The 20,884-nt window shown below is 36.8% G+C and overlaps 3 protein-coding genes across 4 annotated transcripts; 1 reads left to right on the top strand and 2 right to left on the bottom strand.

Moving 5' to 3' along the window:
* The first annotated feature begins 128 nt into the window (after positions 1–128).
* Positions 129–1,804, top strand: LOC120212756. Its single transcript, XM_039210957.1, has 3 exons — positions 129–250; positions 1,256–1,399; positions 1,554–1,804. Exons 1-3 carry the CDS (start codon positions 129–131, stop codon positions 1,795–1,797), a joined length of 510 nt encoding a protein of 169 aa, XP_039066888.1. The 3' UTR covers positions 1,798–1,804.
* A 370-nt stretch (positions 1,805–2,174) lies between these two features.
* Positions 2,175–8,120, bottom strand: LOC120212675 (zinc finger protein ZPR1-like). 2 transcript variants are annotated; one of them, XM_039210895.1, is made up of 16 exons: positions 7,989–8,120; positions 7,846–7,890; positions 7,732–7,772; positions 7,562–7,643; positions 7,358–7,402; positions 7,152–7,208; positions 6,946–7,005; positions 6,737–6,864; positions 6,262–6,523; positions 5,825–5,891; positions 5,203–5,273; positions 5,032–5,121; positions 4,003–4,111; positions 3,468–3,559; positions 3,040–3,145; positions 2,177–2,409 (listed from the first exon to the last, which is right to left on the bottom strand). In XM_039210895.1, the coding sequence occupies exons 1-16, from the start codon at positions 8,112–8,114 to the stop codon at positions 2,306–2,308; spliced, it is 1,485 nt and encodes a 494-aa protein (XP_039066826.1). In that variant the 5' UTR covers positions 8,115–8,120; the 3' UTR covers positions 2,177–2,305. The 2 variants fall into 2 exon arrangements, with proteins under 2 accessions (XP_039066827.1, XP_039066826.1); XM_039210896.1 differs by lacking the exon at positions 3,040–3,145 and having other exon boundaries at positions 2,175–2,409.
* Positions 8,121–11,263: 3,143 nt separating this feature from the next.
* Positions 11,264–16,053, bottom strand: LOC120212674 (T-complex protein 1 subunit alpha). Its single transcript, XM_039210893.1, has 17 exons — positions 15,841–16,053; positions 15,668–15,732; positions 15,397–15,486; positions 15,212–15,298; positions 15,032–15,091; positions 14,881–14,931; positions 14,624–14,719; positions 14,226–14,291; positions 13,878–14,095; positions 13,593–13,689; positions 13,414–13,500; positions 12,650–12,784; positions 12,221–12,325; positions 11,842–11,970; positions 11,628–11,731; positions 11,452–11,542; positions 11,264–11,354 (listed from the first exon to the last, which is right to left on the bottom strand). Exons 1-17 carry the CDS (start codon positions 15,911–15,913, stop codon positions 11,271–11,273), a joined length of 1,638 nt encoding a protein of 545 aa, XP_039066824.1. The 5' UTR covers positions 15,914–16,053; the 3' UTR covers positions 11,264–11,270.
* Between the last annotated feature and the right edge of the window lie 4,831 nt (positions 16,054–20,884).

Genomic DNA, 20,884 nt, shown 5'->3' with positions numbered 1-20,884 from the left:
AAAGGTAAACTTGAGTGTGTAGAAGCAAATGAGTACGAGGAGATAAAAGAATCTGACCTGGAGGAGAAGACTGAAAAATCTAGAAGATTTTCTGTTATAAGATTCTGAAATAATGGGAACAGGCTGTTATGGTAAAACTTGGCCATGTTGTAAAGATATACTTGTTGAAGCAGGACATTAAGAAGGATAAACTACAAATTCTGAATCTAAAACTGATGGTTGGGAAGGAAGAAAATGGATGTAGAAAGCTGTAAAGGAAAAAAATCATCATGAAAGTGAATCTCTGTCGATAAAAAAGGTTTTAGTATCTAAATTGAATAAAACATTGCCTTTTTGGGTTGTAGAACATCCCATAAAAACATATGCAATGGATTTAGAGGAGTTTTTATCATGATAGTTTAGTTGGGTGGTAAAGATAACCAACCACTCTTAAATGAGAAAGAGCAAGTTGTTTGAGATAAGTTCAAAAGGAGTTTGCTAGTGTAAAACAAAAGAGGTTAACCTATTTATGATATAACAAGAGTTGTAGCAACCTCTAAAAGTTCTGTAAATAAAAAAAACTGTGTTGTTTTGATCCCAAGGCCTTTGTTATGATGCCAGCTATCTGGTTTACTGAGGATACATGTTCCCATGGTTGACATTGCTGAAGTGTTCCTCTGGCATCATATTGTTGCCTTCATATTGCTCTGCATGAAGAGTTAGAGAAGCCATTATTGAACAGGACAAACTACTAGAGGTCTCCATTTAAGCAAAGAAACGATTGCTTATTAACTAAACAAACCATTAATGATGCCCAAGTTTTAGTAAAGCTCAATAATGGTAAGGTAAACAACAGTAACTCAGAGATTTGTGTTAAGTATGGAGGTCGGTGACGCACGCGAGGAAACTGGAGCTGATGAAGACGACGTTTAGGATGGAGGTGAACTGACGACACCACAAGTAACTTGGACGGTAATCGAGGTGGGAAGTTCATTAACAGTGGTTGAGATGTGTAACGGTTAAAATTTTAAGAGGATAATTTGACGGGAAAAAAAAGTTGATGAGCCAGAATTTGAATATTTTATAATATATGGTTCAAATTTATGAAATATATGTTGTTGTGCACCTTATTCTAAATACTTAAGGGGTAGAGAAGGGTCCACATTAGACAAACCTTATCGAATCCTGACCAATGAATTTTGATATCCAGACCTACAAACACTATCCGCTCAGTCTCATTCCACTTAATTTTTTAATTTATTCCATCCATTTTCAGATTGAAACAAGGTGTGTCAATGTCGCATTTGATAACTCCTGTTCCAGCCACCGCAATTTCCCCCATTGCCAAACCCAACAAGCTTATATTTCCTACTTTGCACACGCCTCATCATGTCTTAGATGATACATTTGTTCATCGCAGGTTTGCATATTCAACCCCACCTTTTTATACTGTATGCAAATGTATATGATTGCATATGTAACACATCAGTTCTATGGTATGGATTCAAGTGAAACCCCATTAACTACTACTTCCTAGGTTTGATGCGAATGATGATATTGGGTCGTTGGTGCAGGACCCTGACATTGGGCTTGGTGGGGGCGTTGTTGGGATTCAGTGTTGGTGACCAGAAACAAGCCAATGCAGCAGCTAGAAGGCCGCCGCCACCGCCGCCAGCAGAGAAGAAAGACCCCAGTGTGAGTGGTGTCCAGGCGAAAGTATTAGCTAGCAAGAAGCGGAAGGAAGCAATGAAACAAGAGGTTGCCAAACTGAGGGAGAAAGGAAAACCTGTGGATGGCTCCTCACCACCATCTGAATAGTTTGGTATTTAGATCACTCGTTTTGAAAATGAAAAAAATTTGTACTACTATTGAATTCTATAAGCAAATTTGTAAAATTTCCATTCATTCCAGGCATTCCTTGTTCAATAACGAAGAATGAGCATCTACAGAGCTTTTAATCTTACGACGAAAAGAATAAAAAAATAAAAAAATAAAATAGAACATTCCGGCATTGCCTTGAATTCTACTTGGCGTATGTGATCATATGCTTGGCAATAATAGTAAGGCCTTAATAGGGAAAATTTAAATTATAGAATCCAAAATCATCTGAAAAATATATGAATGACGAAGCAATAACATTAAAACAAACCAAATTCTGTAATTTAGTCACGTAAGACAATGCTTTTGAACACACTGTTTCATTCCCGCAGCTAGATTGGATAGTTTTTACACAACACTCATTTTGTCATCTGTCATGTTCGATTCGTTGAATAAGGGAACAAGTGACCCGAAGTTTGCTCTCAGATGCATATCATTTGTAGTATATTTATCCGCTCGTGTTTTCATCGTATGCAGCATCAGCCGAAGTGGTGTCAATGTCATTCAGACCCAATTCTTCGTTTTGTTCCCATGATCTCTCATATTCCTCAACTGCACACAACAATAGAAGTTCTTTAGAAACGAACCAGATAATCCATGATGATAAAAACATGAAGAGAACCATAATTGAAGCATAGGGCCCGGAATTCATTTCATAACCTCCCTTATCTTCCCCATTAGTTCCTTATTTTACTCCAAACTCTTATTTTCCATGAAGAATCCATTTCTATAATGTGTTCAGACATGCATATCAGGATATGAGCGCCCTGATATTTGGAAAAACTCAAAAAATTTGACGATGCCCATATCGGATGTATGCATATACCAAACACTAATCTCTGAGTTTTGAGTAATATAGAAATATCAATAAGGAAGGGCCCGGGTAAAGTGCCAAAGAAATTGAGACCTTTTATGGTTTCTGACCTATCACAATTGAATACGAGGTGATTTTCTTTTTCCATATGTTCACGATTTAATCGTCTTCATTATACAAACACAATGATTTCCTTCCTAAAATGCATAATACAGAATGCAAAGGCAATCAGAATGATCAATACATGGCCAGAAATTAACCAATATGGCCTTCAGAGTTCAGGTCCAGCCCATTGTCGTCCAACAAAAAATTATTCAAGAAAAAGGTCAATAGGGACATCCCTTTTTTGTCATGATTAGAGAACTTACAAATTAACTGATGGTCATCTTTAATATCATCAGTTGCGGGTGCAATGAAAGAGTTGGCTAATGCATCATCAAGAATTAAAGTCCAAGGTTCTGACATGCTCAGAATCTGCAAAATAGCGAGAAGACATCTGTGAGGAGAAAGCTAAGATTTTCATTCTTCACTTTAAAGGTCATTTGGTATTTATCTCATTCTTCAAGAAATAGAAGTGTCAAGGACTAATGGGTGAAATATATTCCCCGTATCCTTCAATGCGCATGAAACCAAAACACAAGAACAAACATGTGAATCATGTGTTTTTAAGTGAAAGTGATACTAGGAAAGACCTAACAGGACCTTGAAATGGCACACATACTGGTAGACCTGAAAAGGACTGGCATTCAAAGCACATTAATGATAATTTACAACAGAGGCAGTGTTCATACAGTACCTTGTTCAAACTTGCTTTGAAGTCTAGCCATTTGTTTTTCTTAGATTCATCAAGGCTATCCCCGAAAGTAAATCCATGCACTCTCTCAAGGCCTGCACATGGAGATCATGGATATTACAAATTAACAAGCAGGATATGCACAATTAAAGCCTTATCCATGCAATTTCTCATCAAACACATGCAAACAGCAGAAACAAGATTGTAATACTTTGCCAAGGACATCAAATCAAAAAATTGAAGTAAAAGTTCCAGCAAAGTGAAGAAATAGAAGGTTAAGCTGTATGTAGTAAGTAGATAAATCAGGGTGAAGTATCAAACTTAGTAAACAATGGTGGACGAGGACTATAAATAGCAAACCCAGGAAGCAGACTGAAAATCTAGCCTCTCTCAATTCTGGTAGATATCAAACCGGGATAAGAAGATAACCATTCTGGAGTAACACTCGGCAAATAATGGAAGATGACTATATGTAACACAATCAACAAGCAAACATAAAATTTGCATGAAGAAAATAAATGAGTCAAGCAGTACTCACTTTCACTAATTTTTGTAATAAGACCTTCAACTGTCGTAACTATCCCACCGAGTGTGCCACTAGCTAGCTCCAACTCTAGTTCTGGGACTTTTACGCTCGCAGTATCTGACTGATGCACTTACAAAACTGATTGTTAGATAACTTACAATTAGTCTAGAAAAAATTATGATAAAAATATGTTTCATTCCCATGAAATGTTTGGTACATGTAAGCTGACAAGTTGACACTGCTAGAAACTTATGATGACAAGAATGGGATGCAATGTTAAGTTAAACTGCTAAATTACAAGCTAAAGTAATGACCAAAATATGCATTGATAGAACGTGTTACACTTGTGAAAATATATTTCCTTACGGCCAATATATGGCAATATGGGGATCTATGAGTGATTCCTGACACACTATTGTGAAGCTTATACTTCCTTTTTTTCTATCGATTGTGCGCTGGAATCAAGGATCCTTACAGAGAGTTTATTTTCTTTTCCCTTTCCATATTCATATAAGAAAATTGTCTTAAAGTCAACCTACCTAGCTTTCCAATATCAAATAACCACAAACCCTCAAGGATTAGGCCCACATTTCACCCCTTCCTCGGGAAACATGATTCACAGCCAATAGAATCCTGAAGCCTACATCTAAAATACAAATTCGTACGACACCCTTCCCAGACAGAAGTCTGCTTCAGTCAAAATATAGCTTAGTAAATTTACCTCTGCAAATTACACCAAGGATCTTAAAACCATTCAATTAAAAACTAGTCACTATTTCAAACAAATGCACTATTTAAAAACCATTCAATTAAAAACTAGTCACTATTTCAAACAAATGCACTATATTTATCTTGTAAAATTGCGTCCTATTGCAAAAAAAAAAAGGAAAAGAAAATAAAACAAACAAAAATCAGTCTAGGTTATTGTAAAGAGTTAACTTATGCAAACAAACACCAGAAGAGTTGCTAATGTAGCATTCAGCTGAGAACCTAGTGACTATTGCAATGCATCTAAGAAGAATGATACTTATCAGAACAAACCTTTATAACATCACGGCTTAAATCACTGATGTTTTTCACACACAGGGTTATTTTCTTTCCCTTCTCAGGAATTGGTCCACCAGGCTTTAACTGCAAGGTAAGCATGCTTAGTAACCACAAACTTTTTTTATAGGGGAATAAAAGTGCAGTTGAAGAAAAATCACCACCAACCTCAGAATTTCGGTAGCCACAAGTGTCACATGTGGATGCCATGACAATAACTTCTTGAAAATATGGAATCCCTGTATGTGGTTAAGCTCAACAAAAAATTATTGGTAAACTTCACAGGATAGCATGATGTGGCGACACGTAATTCAGATAAAAAGGTCTTGCAACAATATTGCTAGATCTGTAACTGAGCAATTGACAGGCAAAGGAATCTGCGCAGGTGAGTAGTATATGTATTTGTATTGACCAAAAACTAAGATATATGCATCAGTAAATTGTAATTGCATAACATATATCTAAGATGCAATTAACCTTCCATCTCAATAAGAAAGACCAGCACTCATGTTAACAATAAATTTAACTCATGAAAAACCATTAGAATCTGCTTCACCTTACACTTGGCGTTCTACAATTGCCGCAGTAAAACAACATATCAACATTCAAAACATCTATAACTTACATACTTCATATGGGCAAACTGAAAAAGGAAATCACGATGAAAAAATAACTATGCATTTTTACTCAAAATCAGATGCTCATCATGCATAGCCCTAAAGCTGGATCTAACCATGAAGCAGAAATGTTGTATTGCTCAAGGTACAAACCATGACAATATGGAGGATACTGGTTACATACATCCGAGTCTCACACCTAGCTGCACAGGCTCCACAAGTTGATGGGAAAGTCATCACCTATTTGAAGGCAAGAAACAAGTAACAAAAAAATAGGCATAAAGGGAATTTAAGACAGTTTTAGACAGTTTTCTTTGCATTTTTTCTTTTTTCTTAATGAAGATAGCAACATTAGGAAAGAAGCAGGGGAAGAGGATAAATTTCCATTGCATTGCCATTGCCAATCTCTCTCTCTATATCTATCTTCCTTTGTTTCCTTTTTTTGTTGTGTGTGTGTGTTGGGGGAGGGGGTGGGGGTGGGGGGGATTCAAACAACAACAGGTAAATGCACTTAACTTAAAAATCACTTTTCTTCACCTCACTCTTGTTAATTTAGTTCTTTTATTTCTCCAAAAGAATCTGTATAATTTAATAGTTGAAAGTGGCTTACCTCTTCAGGTGCAGAATATCGGAATAAGGCCTCAGCAATTTCAGCACTATTACTCTGAGCAATGGCCTTTTGACCAGCTGCCGCTCCAACTGATCCATGTGGTTGTCTTCTTATTTGATCAACATCATTGTTTGTTTCTCTCATAGATGCTTCAGGCACATTCGACTGCAATGTGTCTACAAGATATCCCAATGATGCTTGTTGTTCAGGTGTTCGATCATAGAATCTAATGCTCAATGATGGATCAGGAGATGGAGCAAACCTGATGACATTATGATATTCTAATGTAAGCTAGAATAACCCAATTTATAATTCAAATTTCTTTTAGTTAAACTTTAATTCTTGTCCTTGGGACAAACACTAATCTTTCATATGGAAGCAACTGCTTTACATTTCAACCACCCATCATGAAAAAAGCATAAGTCCATAAGGAAAAAAATATTAAAATAGCGCCAATTATAATTTTTCCTCTTACGGGTTCTCAATAAAGCTGTTTCCAGCAGGGTCATCCAAGATGAAGGTGAAGGGTGACTCTCCTGTTGCACAAGCCTTCAGCTTCAACAAAAACTGGTCAATTGCTTCTGCAGTTTGAGGATCAGCTTTCTGTCCAGTAAAAGAAAACCATGTCAAGTACTGAAAACTACGTAACATCAAGCAACACAAAATTTCAGTCGCAAAATAAACCTTGCGCTCTTCTTGAAGGGCTTGTAGTCCATCTATAGCTCGTACTAGTATTCCCTCCACCTAGAAGCATTAGGCAATATCTGAGTTGGTTGCAAAAATAAGAGGAAGAAAATCCAAAATTTATAGTAGATAAATGCGTGGCCTCTGCGAAGCACTGAAAAGATTAATAAAGCAAAACAAAATAGGAAAGGGGTTCAAGTAAATACTGTTGATAGACTTCCCCGTTGAGCCTCAGGTGGGATCTCAAAATCCAGTTCAGGGATCTAAAGGAAGAGATAAACCGTGTAAGATAAAAAGGCACAATTCAACGTATTTCAGTTGAGAAATACATATTGGAGAAAAAGTGTTTAACATCAATGAAACATAAGCAGAAATGTAAAATTGGGATCATGAACATTTTAAGAAAATGTACCTTTATGGTGGCAGACTCAGATTTCACCACTTGTCGACTAAACATCTACATTAAAAAGAGACGTACTGGTAAGGCATAGGTATCACTTATTACAGGTAATGATTGTTCAAATAGTCGACAAAGCATATGAACGCACACAAAATCAATATAAAACAGGAAGAAAACATTGATTAGTATTTTTCTAAGAATCGTAGGAACCACAACCTTGGGATCTCCTGATTGGACCTCCAAACGGTAATGGCATCCCTTGGGTTGAATTTCACCGGCAAATTGAACTTCATTGTTCCTAATATAGACAAATAGAAGCATGAAAAAATACCATTTTTTTCAAAAAGAAGTTTTTTTCAAGCATACAGTAAGTAAAACGAGATTACCTTTCACCACAATGCGGGCATTCAAAAGCTGAGAGTAAGACCTGGAAGACAAAACCATAAGTTACCACAAAAACAGAAAACAAAGGGAACAAACTTGAACACTTTGATAATTACCTTCCTAAAATGAGGGATTGAAGTCAATAAAAACCTTGTTGTTCCCTGTAAACAAAAAATAAATCAATACAAACGAAAATAATGAAGTAAAAAGAGAAACATTAGGAACATTTTTTCTGTTTTTATAAAAAAGAAAGAATTACGTTCTGGGTGCAGCGCATGCAGAGACTTTCGACTTCATAAAGAGGAGCGGCGTTATCATCATCAGCTGATATAGCTTCAACTACTGATCCGACGTCGTCTACAACTTTCTCTTTATTGCTCTCCATTTCTCTCTTATAATATAATAAATCAGGCGGACGAAGAAGAGGAGGAGGAAGAACGGCGGACAAATGTAATAAGAATGAAAAGGCTTGGAGGAGTTTCCTGAGGTCTGTTTCTAGTTTAATCGCCAATAATCTCGACAAAGCCCAAACTCAAGCCCCTTATTATTCGGCTTTTGTATTAGAATACGCGCGATGCTTCATGAAATTAGATTAAGTCATTAATTAAATATAAACTTCATATTAATGTACGATTATTTAAAATAAATAAATTTATAATTATAGATTTCTCTAAATTTAAAAGAATTAAAAATCTGGAAAAGCTAGCAGTGGAAATTAACAATGACAATGAAATTACTTACGATGAAGACCCTATAATAAGTGATGACTAGAATCTTAACTTTAGCAATAATCTTTGAATTGAAATTATTTTTTACATATAAAATTGTATCTATAAGTATCGTTTTATGAAAAATAATTAAGCTTGTAAAGTTATAAATATTGACACAATTAATATTGTTATATTTTAGAGAGATAATCTTTAGACATCTCTTCATCTATCATAATCTTCGATTGGTCTGTACCTTCTAAAACATAGTCTATGGTCAACAATTGTGCATAGATAAAACTTTTGATAGACAAGCCTTCTTATTAATCCATTTGATGGCAGAACAAAATTCAAAGTCGGACTATTAGATTTGTATAGCCAGCCAATCAATAAATAATCATGATGATCTATAACTATCACACACCAAAGAAAAACTATAAATATCTCAATAATATTGAAAAAAGGGATGAATCACATGCAACTGATCTACCCCACTTACCCTATTTCTTTATCTTCGTGATATTTCTCTTTCCCTCTCCTTCAAATATCGACCCAAGATTTTCGTTCTCTCAGTGACCGCGATACTCTATTGAAACCAAAAAGAATAATCTTTCATGATTGACGAATCCTCATTGTTCCATCAACAAATATTAAGGCGTTTGATAAAATTATTTAAACAGTGAGACAGAAGGAATTTAATTTTGTTGAGTTTCCTAAATTTAAAAGAGTATCCAATTAAAGTGTGGTTATGAGAATTTACGAGGACTCGTTATCATAAAAGGGAAGAAAAGGGTTCGCTGATTTCAACAGTTTTAGATAGTTAGATAGAGACCTTAGTAGGAAATTGGGTGAAAACATCATGGATGATTTAAGCAAAACATGATTGTGTTGAAGAAAGCATTAGGAAACTGAAATACACGGGCATAACCGGTTTAATAAGTAAAAGAAAATTTAATTTTACGAGCATAATAAAATAGGGAATGAATAGATAGTTCAGTTTCGTGGACATGCCATAAAAAATTAGAAAATTAAATGGATTCGGACTAGGATTAAAGCTTTTAAGGCATAATTTCATACTTTTGGTTAATTTGGAGGTAAGGCAAAGTACACTCATCATTTATCATGGTTAGATTAAGGGCTACTAGGCCTGTAAATGAACTGAATGTTCAACGAACCGTTCATGAACCGTACGACGGGAAGTTCGTTTATGTGCGTTTATTTATTAAATGAACGAACATAAACAAGATTTTGTGTTCGTTTAATTAAATGAACGAACATGAACATAGGTCTCGTTCGTTCATTTACGTTCGTGAACGTTCGGCTATGTTCGTTCGGTTATGTTCGTTTATGTTCATTCATTTATGTTTAACCCAATATTCTTAAATCAATTTTGGTGACCAATTTGTAAGTATCTTAAAAATATTAATTAATCTGATATTCTGATGACCAATTTATGTTCCTATATTCATTTTCCCCCTTTTTTCTCAAACCCTAGTGTTCACTGGAGAGTAGAGACGATCGCTGGAAGCTTCAAAACAAGTTATATTATAGTACAATATGAAGTTTTACAGGTCTGTTTTCATCTCTTTCTTTGTTTTATTTGGCTTAATAGTTGATATGTAAAGTTATTGTGGGTATCTTCACATCTAAAACTCAAGAAAACATCATACTTCTTTCTAGAAATAGATGGGAAGATAAATGTAATAATCCGAAGTATATGAGCATAAGTAAAGAGAAAAATATACAGAATTTGCCATAAAACAAAACAAAGGTTTCTATGCAATTTCTGAAAAAGAGTGTAATAGCGGAAGTAATGGGTTTTGCAGGAAGAACCCATTAATAAGTAGAAAATACATTTTGACAATGAACTTTTGTTTTCATAGTTCTTGTGTGACCTTTAGTTGTGAGTAGAATTCAGGTATTAAAATTTTGAATGGTGGTTTAGCAATAATATTAGTTACAATATGTAGCATCGAAGGGATTTCGGATCTATGTTATTGCCTTGTAGTCCAATTTGTACCGTTTGAAATCTTTATGTTGTTAAATTTTCTACTCTGCCAACGGAAATGACCATTATTAACAAACCTCACTAAAGTCTGACATTGATGTCACAAAACTTTTAGCCAGCGAATTTATTAGAATAACGTAGTGAAAAATGATTGTTCATATGTAATCATTGACCACTAAGATAAATGTTATAGCGTTAATTTAAAGTCGTGTGAATCATTTAATATCTTTAAAAGATCGATCGAAATATTTGATATCTTCAAACATTTCATCACTGCTAATCAGCTCTTACGCTATTTATCACTGTAGATTTGGTTGATTTGCATTGTCGACTATTTTTCATGAAAGAACAATGGAAGATAGGGTCTACAACGTTTATGTTCGTGTTCGTTTATATTCGTTTATTTATTAAATGAACGATCATGAACAAATTATATTCCTTAATAAAAGAACATGAACAAAAAAAAATTGTTCGTTTATGTTCGTGTTCATTTATTTATTAAATAAACGAACATGAATATACCTCTATTCGTGTGCGTTCGGTTCGTTTACAGGCCTAAGGACTACCCTGTTTCATATTTTTCACCAACGATGTAATTATTCTCAATTTCTATGTAATTTCTTCAGCAAACCCCTTTTCCAATAAATTTAACATCAGTGCAGTGCCAAAACCAAAAAATAGGAAGGTCGTCTTTGAATCGCTGAACAAAAACAAACATGCGTTCGTTCTAATAACGGTAACATGAATAAAAAGCAAAAACATCAAAAATCACATCTCAATCCTTTGAATTACCCTACAAACATGTCAACAAAGATTTCCATCTCCCCTACTCTTCATTCTGACTTTCGTCTTTGACGAGCTTGATCATATCGTCTATTCGAAGAATGGTTATGGCTGCTTCAGTTGCAAACTGGCAAAACAGTAATTTAGGAATCATATTAGCAGATTGCTCTCAATATTGGATAACTAACATCTTCAAACAAAAACTGCCGGATTACTGCAATTACCTGAAGAATCTTCACTTTGCTCATCGCGGGCTCGATGACTCCTGCTTCTAAGTTGTTTCGAACAGTTCCATTCAAGAGGTCCAGACCCGTGCTGAAAATTGACAACATCGAACATATTATCTAGTATTTTCTTTTATCAAATTACTCTTGTTCATCATAAAATGCTCCATGTATACCTTGAAAAATGTTTCTTATCAGCTTTGGTTTGAGCAGTGTGGTGGTAAGCCCTAAGTTTTGCAACTAATTCAGTGGCATCCTTTGCGGCGTTCACTGCAAGCACCTGTGCATGTAGACATGAACATTTACTTTTCATATAAAGAAAGAAGTGATATGGGGCAATAAAAGATCAAAATATTCACAACTTGCTGCCTAGCTTAACACTAATGCTACCTTCGGTATAATTAATAGAGCTTCGGCAAACTCTGCAATTGCCAACTGTTCACGTGATCCTAAAGTTGTGGCTAGATATTCCAAATAAACGGACAAGGCAGCTTCAACTGCACCTCCACCTGCTACTACCTAACATTGCCAACACCAAAATGAACATCAGTGAGTAAATAATTAATTACCTACCACATTATGACTATAGAAATGGACACCACTAATAATACATACATTCAGTTCACAAGGGAAAAATACCCACATCAAAGTGAAGATGCTACTGCTGAATATCCAAATTTTAATCATTGAAAATATATCCACCAGCTAAACTCAACTAGACTATTCTCTCATTCATGTGTTGGATCGTGAAACTAAAAATAATCATTACCGTGTTGGACTCAAGAGTCCTTTTCACAATAGATAAAGCATCGTGTAGGGCTCTTTCCATCTCATCAAGCATATAGTCATTAGCTCCTCTTAGGATCAGGGAAACCTTGGAAATGATGAAAACAAGCATCAGACTCATGTGATTATAAAAAATCAAAAGGCATAGACAACACATGACAATCAATATACTAAGGCACATAACTTCAGAACTTTCTGTTTCTTAACATTTTGCAACAATAACAGTAACACAACCTAACAACAACACAGAGCTGTACTTTGGTTTCCATAACAATGAAGATCATATCATAGAAGCCCTAAAATTTGTTTTCAAGATATAAGAGGAGAAAGGGTAGAGATATCTGAATGATAATGAACTACGGATATAATTTTAAAGGAATCAAGAGTCCAAAGTTAGATGGCAAAAAAATACCGCACTGGTACTCTTGGTCCCTTTAATCATAACAACATCATCATCAGCAATGCGCTCCTCTACAACTTCATCAGCATATCCAAGAAGCGATGAATCAAAAGTTTCTTCACCCTCCATATCGGCAAAGGTTGAAACCTACATATCCATCAATGAGGAAGAACATTATAAGACAAGCTTTTACTAGACCTTTCAAGTGAAAAAAATGTAATTGTAAGGCATATTCAGAGATGTTGATTGGAAGGCTGACAAGCTTGCAAAGTCAGGAATTGGGTAACTGTTTGTAGTTCAGCCTACTGTTTTGCTGTGTATAGGATATCTGGGTTGTTTTGTAAGGTGAGGCAAGTCTTGCTAAGTTAGGGATATGGTTTTTGATGAGATGTCAGCAGATTGTTGGTCATTTTTGAGGTTGTATTTTGGTTGTGTATGGCTGTAATGAACTCATGATGTACTTGGTATTTAAGGAATAAAATTTTGAGGTACTCTTTTCCTCCTTCCAATGTCCGTTAAGCTATCTTCGTAGCTTGATGGGTATGAAGGGTTTTTTAAAGAAGCCTCCCATTTTTATCCAAAAAAAAAACTATGACAAGCTAAACGAGTTCAAATTAACAGAATTAAGTTTCAGAAGAATACAGTCCTTCATATCAAAGGGGTTGATTATTAATCATAACCTTCAGTCAATTCAACAATAAACAGAACATGAATATGAGTTATAATGTAGCACAAAGCATGAAAAATTCAGATGGTTGACAAAAGTAAGAATTTACCATGGTCGCACCAGTTGCCTTGGCAACATGGCGCATATCCTCTTTTCGGACACGTCTCACAGCAATAGCTCCCGCCTCAACAAAATACTGAAAAAGCAATGAAGAATTTAGGAAAATATTAAAAAATTAGAAACAAGCCAGTAAGCAGTTGCATAAAACAAAATACGAAAGAAACTTGCCTTGAGTGCCATGTCATCAATCCCTTTTGTAGTCAGGACAACATTGGCTCCAGCTTTCAAAAGTTTCTCAATACGTTCTTTTGTCATATCAGCTTCTCTGTTGAGATATAGATATCATCAATACCACATTTAATGTTTACGAATGTCTATTTTAACATTTACCCTAGGCAGGTTTTACATAAAATGATGAAGTTCTACATATTTCAGACAAGAAAAAAAGGGAAACTTCAATCAAGCAATGCAAATTGTAAACACAAACAAGTTAACAGCATTATGACTCGTCACCTCTGACGAATTTTCTCAAGCTCCCTAGGATCAGTAACCAAGATTTGGACTCCCAGCTGCATTTTTGTCTTCTGAAGATTAAAATCAAGACAAGCAATCTTGGCAGGGGAAACCCTTAAGGGCATTCCTTGTGCAGCACGGCCAGTGTTCAAAGCATAACCATTCAGTAGGTAACTATCTCTGGCACTTTTTCCATGTGCTTTTAAAACATTAATTCCCTGGAATGTGAAAAGGATAATAATGACTTAAAACAACTAAATGAAACTCTAATTACAGATGACGGTAGCATCTCTCCCACCATAAGCTCATTAACTAGGACATCTAGTAAGATATGCTTCAAATACCTACCTTAATTGGGTATCTTACTTCTCCTCGTGCATTGGTCATCTTTATTGCCAGAACTGCTTCTACAACCTATAAATAACAAAATCAACGTATGAGATAAACAGACATCCTTACCAGGGTTTGATCCCTTATATCTCATAAAAGATAGGAAAAAAAACATTTAATGACTTGAATAAGATATGATATATTGTTATAGCAAAAAAAGTTAAAAAGAATCATTACTGCTTAAACAGAAATCCTTTCTGTAAGAAGGTTAAATAAAGTTGAAGATATATGTTTGAAGTGTGAAAATGAATTGAGTGGGTCAAGTAGAAGGATGCGTAAAAATATCGGTTAAAGTATACTCCAAATGGAAGAGAATAAAAAAATAATAGACTACTTAGCTAGGGCAATAATCATACCAAATTAGCAAAGAAGTCGCTGTCACCGGCTATGAGCTTTGAGGACATACTTGTCTTGGCGCAGTTTATTAGAGAATCTTTCCCGAGCTTCTCAACCTAGTAAAGAAAAACAAAGGATGAGCAAAATGAAGACAACATATATAGAACCAAAAAATAAACTACAGGATAGTTTTCAATCAGTTTCAAAAAGGTCATATTTCACACTATATAAGTTCATATTCATTCACTTCTCAACAAGTTCTCAGCAAGACACTTACTTTCACTGCCAACTTCTCTTCAACATATTTGCATGCTTCCCTCATAGCTAGCTGAGCAAACAAAAGACCGAACACATGTTAAGATTCTGATACATGATATATTATTAACAAGAAAAAGGTGACCATACTAAAGGGGATGAAAGTTACTCACCCTGAAGCCGCTAATTATAGATGTTGGGTGAATTTTATTCCTAACCAGATCATTTGCCCTCTGTTGAATTGTAAGTAAATCACACATTATCAAATAAGATTGAGTCTTAAAATACGAAATCAGTCTAAAATGGCTATTTTATGCAAGGATCAAATTCTGTAAAGAAACATACGCAATTACCTTAAGAAATTCTGCAGCAACAATAACAACCGAGGTTGTTCCATCACCAACTTCTCGATCTTGAAGCTCAGCCAATTCAACAAGTACCTGCCACCACAGTCCACAAAGGAGATTAAAAATAAACTACAACTCTATGCAACGGCAGAAGCCTAATAGTAATATGAAAAATACGGCTGTTTATCGACCTTGGCAGCTGGATGTTCAACTTCTAACATCTTAAGGATCGTAGCACCATCATTTGTAATCGTTACATCACCAATGTCATCAACAAGCATCTGAAATAATCAAACAAACAAACACATAAAACATTACAGAAAAAAAGCAACACCATTAGTGCCACCTCGCAACTGATGATTCATTTAAAAAAATAATTCTTCTGAAAACATCAAATGAAGAAAAGACCAACGCTAACAAATGAGGTTTCATTCGTAGCCAAACAGATAGTAAGGGAGACACCTTGTCGAGTCCAACCGGACCGAGTGAGGATTTAACAATGTTGGCAACAGCTTGACACGCCATCACTTTTGAAAAGCCCCAGATGAAAAAAGAAGAACGGAAAATAAGAATCTGTTCATAAATAAAGCACGGAAGGGAACGGAGGGGAGTGAGAGAGAGGGGAGAAAGGTTACCGTTTTGAGTACGAACATCCTGACCAGATTGGCGCTCGCCGAGAATATCTGGAGCTTGAGCTGCAATCGCCATTTAAGGTTACAAAAAAGAGCGATCGAAGTACGAAACAGATATTGGAAATGAAACCCAAGATCGGGATCTAAAGTTGGGGAAGACGGGGGGATTTGCAGTAGTAGGAGAGTTGAAGAAGTGGGAAGTGAGTCCAGATGTTCAGAATCGTTAGGGTTCTGCACTTTCTACTCCTATTTTCTTCGATTGTTTAATTGTTCTGCCCAATGGCCGAAGCTATTCGCCTAAGCCCGTATTTGAAAACCATTTCCCTTACTTCCAGGGCCCAATCTAGCCCTCAAGCGCCAAGCCTCCTAAGCCGTTTAAAAAATAAACCTACCTTTCCTCTATTTCTCTCTCAAAAGAAAATATATATATAAACACGCTTGGTAGAGAAGGGAAACACCTAAACGATGCTAAAAACATGCTAATTAGGGATGGATATAGGAGTATTGGGACGTTGTTGTACCTTTTAAAAACTTAAAATTCTAATATAATTTAAAATTTTCTATTGATGATCTAATTTCGTACTCTCTAAAATTTTATATTTTGTAAACCTAAATTTCTAATACAACTTCCTAAGCTTACACCTCCTAACATAAAATTTTACATTTGGTCCTACTCTTAAACCAAATTTATTCGCATGCAACAATAAATCAATTTCTACTGGATGATCCATAAACACCCGTACTCCATCAATGTATCTTTAGAGATAACAACAAGATCATATGCCAAAATATTCCCTTATCACGAAGTGTGCACTACTTGCACATTATAGGACCTCTTGAGTCTTGAGTATACTCTTGATGCTTCAAACAATACCAGCACCTTATGGTTGTGGCTCTCCAAATTTAATTAGCTTAACATCGTTTGCACTTTGATAGGTTACTCATCAACGGTTGGTTCGAACCTTGTAGGTGGGTTTGTTCTTTGCTTGTATGTGGGTTGGTCACTTCTTGTATTCCTAGTCGGGGGCTTTATGTAGCTATTAGTGGCAGTTTCTTATGGGCTGTGTTTGTAGTGTTGGTGTTGGATTGTGATTCGATATTTTTTGGATCATGTTGTTTGTATCTCACTTCCATCCATAGGTTCACTCTTTTTCCTCCAACTAGGTTTAGGGGAGGTTTTTTAACGAGGTCCTAGGGGTGATGTACTTTGTTTGTTTCTTAATACAAAGTACCCATTTTTAAAAAAAAACTGGACTCAAATCATTCGAGTCTCTCCACAACTTTGTATCTGACAATCAATATAATACTAATGCTTTTCCAATACCCTCATAGTTGTCGTCCTTTATCATCATGTATGACTCTTCTTATAACATCTCGAGATCTCGTTGATAAGAAAAACATCGTCAGTTAATTAGTGTGGACTGTGAAGAAGTTGAGCATCGAGTGTATGAAAGTTAATTTATGTCGTAGTATCCTTATTATGTAACAATCAATATAATACTAATGCTTTTCCAATACCCTTATAGTTGTCGTCCTTTATCATCATGTATGACTCTTCCTAAATGTTAAGAAACTGTATATGAAAAGGAATATATTCAATACTTACTTTAACAATGACTGATACATCACTTATATAGCAAACACTGCTATTCTGTTAAGCTAACAATCTCTCTAACTAACTAACAAGTTTTGGCTCCCAATGCTAACTAAATTGTATTATGCACGTTAATATCAAGCTAACATTCTCCCTACTCTTTTCATTTTCTTCTTTAAGCAACTTTACACCCCTGGCATCACACAAATACTGTGACGAAACTCCTCAAACGCAGATTTTGAGAGAGGCTTTATAAAACCATCTGCTATTTGATGTGCAGCTAATATGTAGTTAATCTTCAACAGACCTGCAGCCACCTTCTCTCGGACAAAGTGAATGTCAAGGTCTATATGCTTCGACTGAGCATGGTACACAGGATTAGCACTCATAGCCACTGCTCCTATATTGTCACACCAGACCACCGGCTCCCTCCGTTGCTGAATCCCCAGGTCTGCAAGCAAAGAACTTGTCCATGCAACTTCAGCTGCTGCATCAGCAAGACACTTGTATTCTGCCTCCATAGTAGAACGAGACACCATTTTTTGTTTCTTTGAGCTCCACGCAACAAGGCATTTGCCAACGAACACACCATAACCAGAGATTGACCGTCGATCATCAATGTTTGCTCCCCAGTCTGCGTCTGCAAAAGCTGACGCAGACAACTCTGTCTCATCTGCTCGGAACAGTAATCCATAATTCACAGTTCCAACTAAGTAACGAAGTATACGCTTGACTACAAGCCAATGTGTTTCTCGTGGTGCATGCATGAATTGTGCCACCTTTCCAACACTGTAGGCTAAATCAGGGCGTGTATGGCACAAATAGAGCAAGGAGCCAACTATGCTGCGATATTCACTTGCGTTTGACAGCAGTTCTCCAACATCTTTTGACAACTTCGACGCCAGTATCATTGGTGTGGAACATGCAGCTGCACCAGCCATACTAGTTTTCTCAAGTAGCTCCAGCATAAACTTTTTCTGATTTAAAAACAGAGAGCCACGAGAGCGATGCACTTCAATCCCCAAGAAAAAATGAAGTGCACCAAGGTCCTTGAGAGAAAACTTCTCACTAAGCAACCTCACTACTTCTTGAATCTCACAAGATGAGTGTCCAGTGATGACTATATCATCAACATAGACCAATACATATATGTCACCAGCACCTCGTTTACAGACAAACAACGATGAATCTGCCCGAGACGCAGTAAAACCAATCTGTACGAGGTTGTCCCTGAGTTTAGCATGCCAGTTCCTAGGTGCCTGGCGCAATCCATATAGCGCCTTCTGAAGCTTGCAGACAAGAACAGACCCATCTTCAGCAAGTTGCACAAACCCCGGTGGTTGTTGCATGAACACATCTTCAGAGAGGTCTTCATTGAGGAATGCATTATTAATATCAATGTGCCTCAACTCCCAGTCATTTGATACCGCTAGTGTCAACACAACATTAAGTGAAGAAAACTTAACAACTGGGCTGAACGTATCAAGGAAATCATACCCTGGAACTTACGAGTAGCCTTTTGCAACCAACCGCGCCTTATAACGATGTATGGAGCCATATGGATTTTGTTTCAACTTAAAACAACCACTTACAACCAATTGGAGTACGCCCTTCTGGTAGTTTCACCAACCTCCACGTGCCGTTTCTTTGAAGAGCATCTATCTCAGCTTGAACTGCCTCCTTCCAATTAGCAGATTGCAATGCCTCTTGAACTGTGGAAGGTGTGTCATTGTCGAAATGAGTAGAGTACGCCTTAGGCTTAAAAACTCCACATTTACTTCGAGTCATCATTGGATGAAAATTCTCCCTATATGGTAGATTAGTTGAAGTACTCTGTACATTATTGGCCCAGTCTAATTCTTCAATAATAACCTGCGTAGTGCTTGCATTATTCAAATTAATTGCATCAATATTCACGGCCCCAGCAGCGTCCATCATGTCGGGCGGTGCGGCCCCAACATCATTGTCGCCCGATAAGGTAGACATTTCTCCCAGTCCACGCGGTGTGGCTGCACCAAGTCCAAGCGGTGTGGCCCCCAAACTATTATTATAATGCGTGGTCCCAACTAAAATATTACCATGCGTGACTTTAATATTCTCAAAGGCACTATCACGAGCTCCACTATCATGTGCACCATCTCCAATATCATGAGATGTCCTAACGGTAATGTTGCTTGGACTTTGCGCACCGATAACATCAACACAAGTGGCCCCAACATCATGCATATTATCGTGGGTGTGTATGGATCCATGACTATTATAATGCATATTGGTCCCATGCGTATTATCATGCGCATTATGAGCAGGTATTATTCCAAAAGGCGTGGCTCCATGATTGACTTGCACATTGGTCTCATGCGCATTGTCATGTGCACTATCTCGGTCGCCGGTTGAAGTGGGGTGTGGTGTGGCCCCGGAAGCATGACTATGTGCATTAGACACTGCTTCTTGTCCCACATTATGCGCATTGTCTCGATTAACGGTTGGTGCAGCGTCTCTAATCCATCTCCTCATATCTGCAACAACTGGAATATCACGTGAACGAGTAACTTTTGTACGTGGGGAACAAGCTGTAACTTTATCTGCAAAAGGAAAATCTATTTCATTAAAAACAACATGTCTAGAAATATAAACTCTGCCATTTCTTGCCAGACACTGATAGCCCTTGTGCCGAGGACTAAACCCAAGGTATGTACAAGACTGAGAACGAAAGCATAATTTGTGCTTCTGAAAGGGTCTTAGATGCGGGAAACACTGGCATCCAAAGACCTTGAGTGAGGCATACTCTGGTTTCTTTTGGAACAACTTCTCGTATGGAGTCAATCCTCCCAGCACCACCGTAGGAAGACGGTTGATCAAATGTACAACAGTCATAATTGCATATGACCAGTACTGCATGGGCATGGATGCTTGGGCCAGTAGAACGAGTCCTAATTCAACAACATGGCGATGCTTACGCTCAACAACCCCATTCTGCTCAGACGTGTGAGGGCAAGTCAGACGATGTACTATCCCTGACTTTGCAAGCAATACAAAAAACACTCTGTACTCTCCACCCCATTCTGCCAAATTGGTTTGCTACCAGTTTGTGAAACAAGTGGAATGCATCAACAGCTTGTGTTGTCTTTTAGAAGATAAAGCCAAGTAAATCGGGTAAACGCGTCCACAAAGGTTACATAATAGCGAAAGCCATTGGAAGCAATGTGAGGAGGTCCCCACAAGTCTGAAAATACAAGTTCAAAGGGTGCAGTATACTCAGTATTGGATGCAGAAAAAGGGAGTTTATGACTTTTGCCCATAAAGCAAGCCACACACGTTTTATTAACATCAATATCCAGTTTAACATCAAGTTCTTTTGCAATTTTACTTAAAGCAAAACTAGCTGGATGTCCCAACCGTCGATGCCATAGCTCAGACTGAGTCACATCTGTTATTGCAAGATGAACTGCAGCA

This window comes from Hibiscus syriacus, unplaced genomic scaffold (assembly GCF_006381635.1).
Source record: "Hibiscus syriacus cultivar Baekdansim isolate YM2019G1 unplaced genomic scaffold, ASM638163v2 tig00110015_pilon, whole genome shotgun sequence".
In the NCBI taxonomy this organism is placed as follows: Eukaryota; Viridiplantae; Streptophyta; class Magnoliopsida; order Malvales; family Malvaceae; genus Hibiscus; species Hibiscus syriacus.
Note: the sequence above shows the minus strand (reverse complement) of the source record. Positions and strands in the feature narration are given on the sequence as shown.

Bases quoted from the DNA above. Each gene is read 5' to 3' on its own strand.
- LOC120212756 (XM_039210957.1), top strand. From the start codon at position 129: ATGGTAAAACTTGGCCATGTTGTAAAGATATACTTGTTGAAGCAGGAC. The intron at 251-1,255 runs GTAAAGGAAAAA...ATCCATTTTCAG, and splicing joins GAAAATGGATGTAGAAAGCT to ATTGAAACAAGGTGTGTCAA. The intron at 1,400-1,553 runs GTTTGCATATTC...TCGTTGGTGCAG, and splicing joins GATACATTTGTTCATCGCAG to GACCCTGACATTGGGCTTGG.
- LOC120212675 (XM_039210895.1), bottom strand. From the start codon at position 8,114: ATGGAGAGCAATAAAGAGAAAGTTGTAGACGACGTCGGATCAGTAGTT. The intron at 3,560-4,002 runs GTGAGTACTGCT...CTCCATGTGCAG, and splicing joins TATTACAAAAATTAGTGAAA to GCCTTGAGAGAGTGCATGGA. The intron at 3,146-3,467 runs GTACTGTATGAA...GCTATTTTGCAG, and splicing joins TCAAAGCAAGTTTGAACAAG to ATTCTGAGCATGTCAGAACC.
- LOC120212674 (XM_039210893.1), bottom strand. From the start codon at position 15,913: ATGGCGATTGCAGCTCAAGCTCCAGATATTCTCGGCGAGCGCCAATCT. The intron at 15,487-15,667 runs GTGTCTCCCTTA...TGATTATTTCAG, and splicing joins GTCCGGTTGGACTCGACAAG to ATGCTTGTTGATGACATTGG. The intron at 14,096-14,225 runs GTAGGTATTTGA...TTCACATTCCAG, and splicing joins AAGTAAGATACCCAATTAAG to GGAATTAATGTTTTAAAAGC.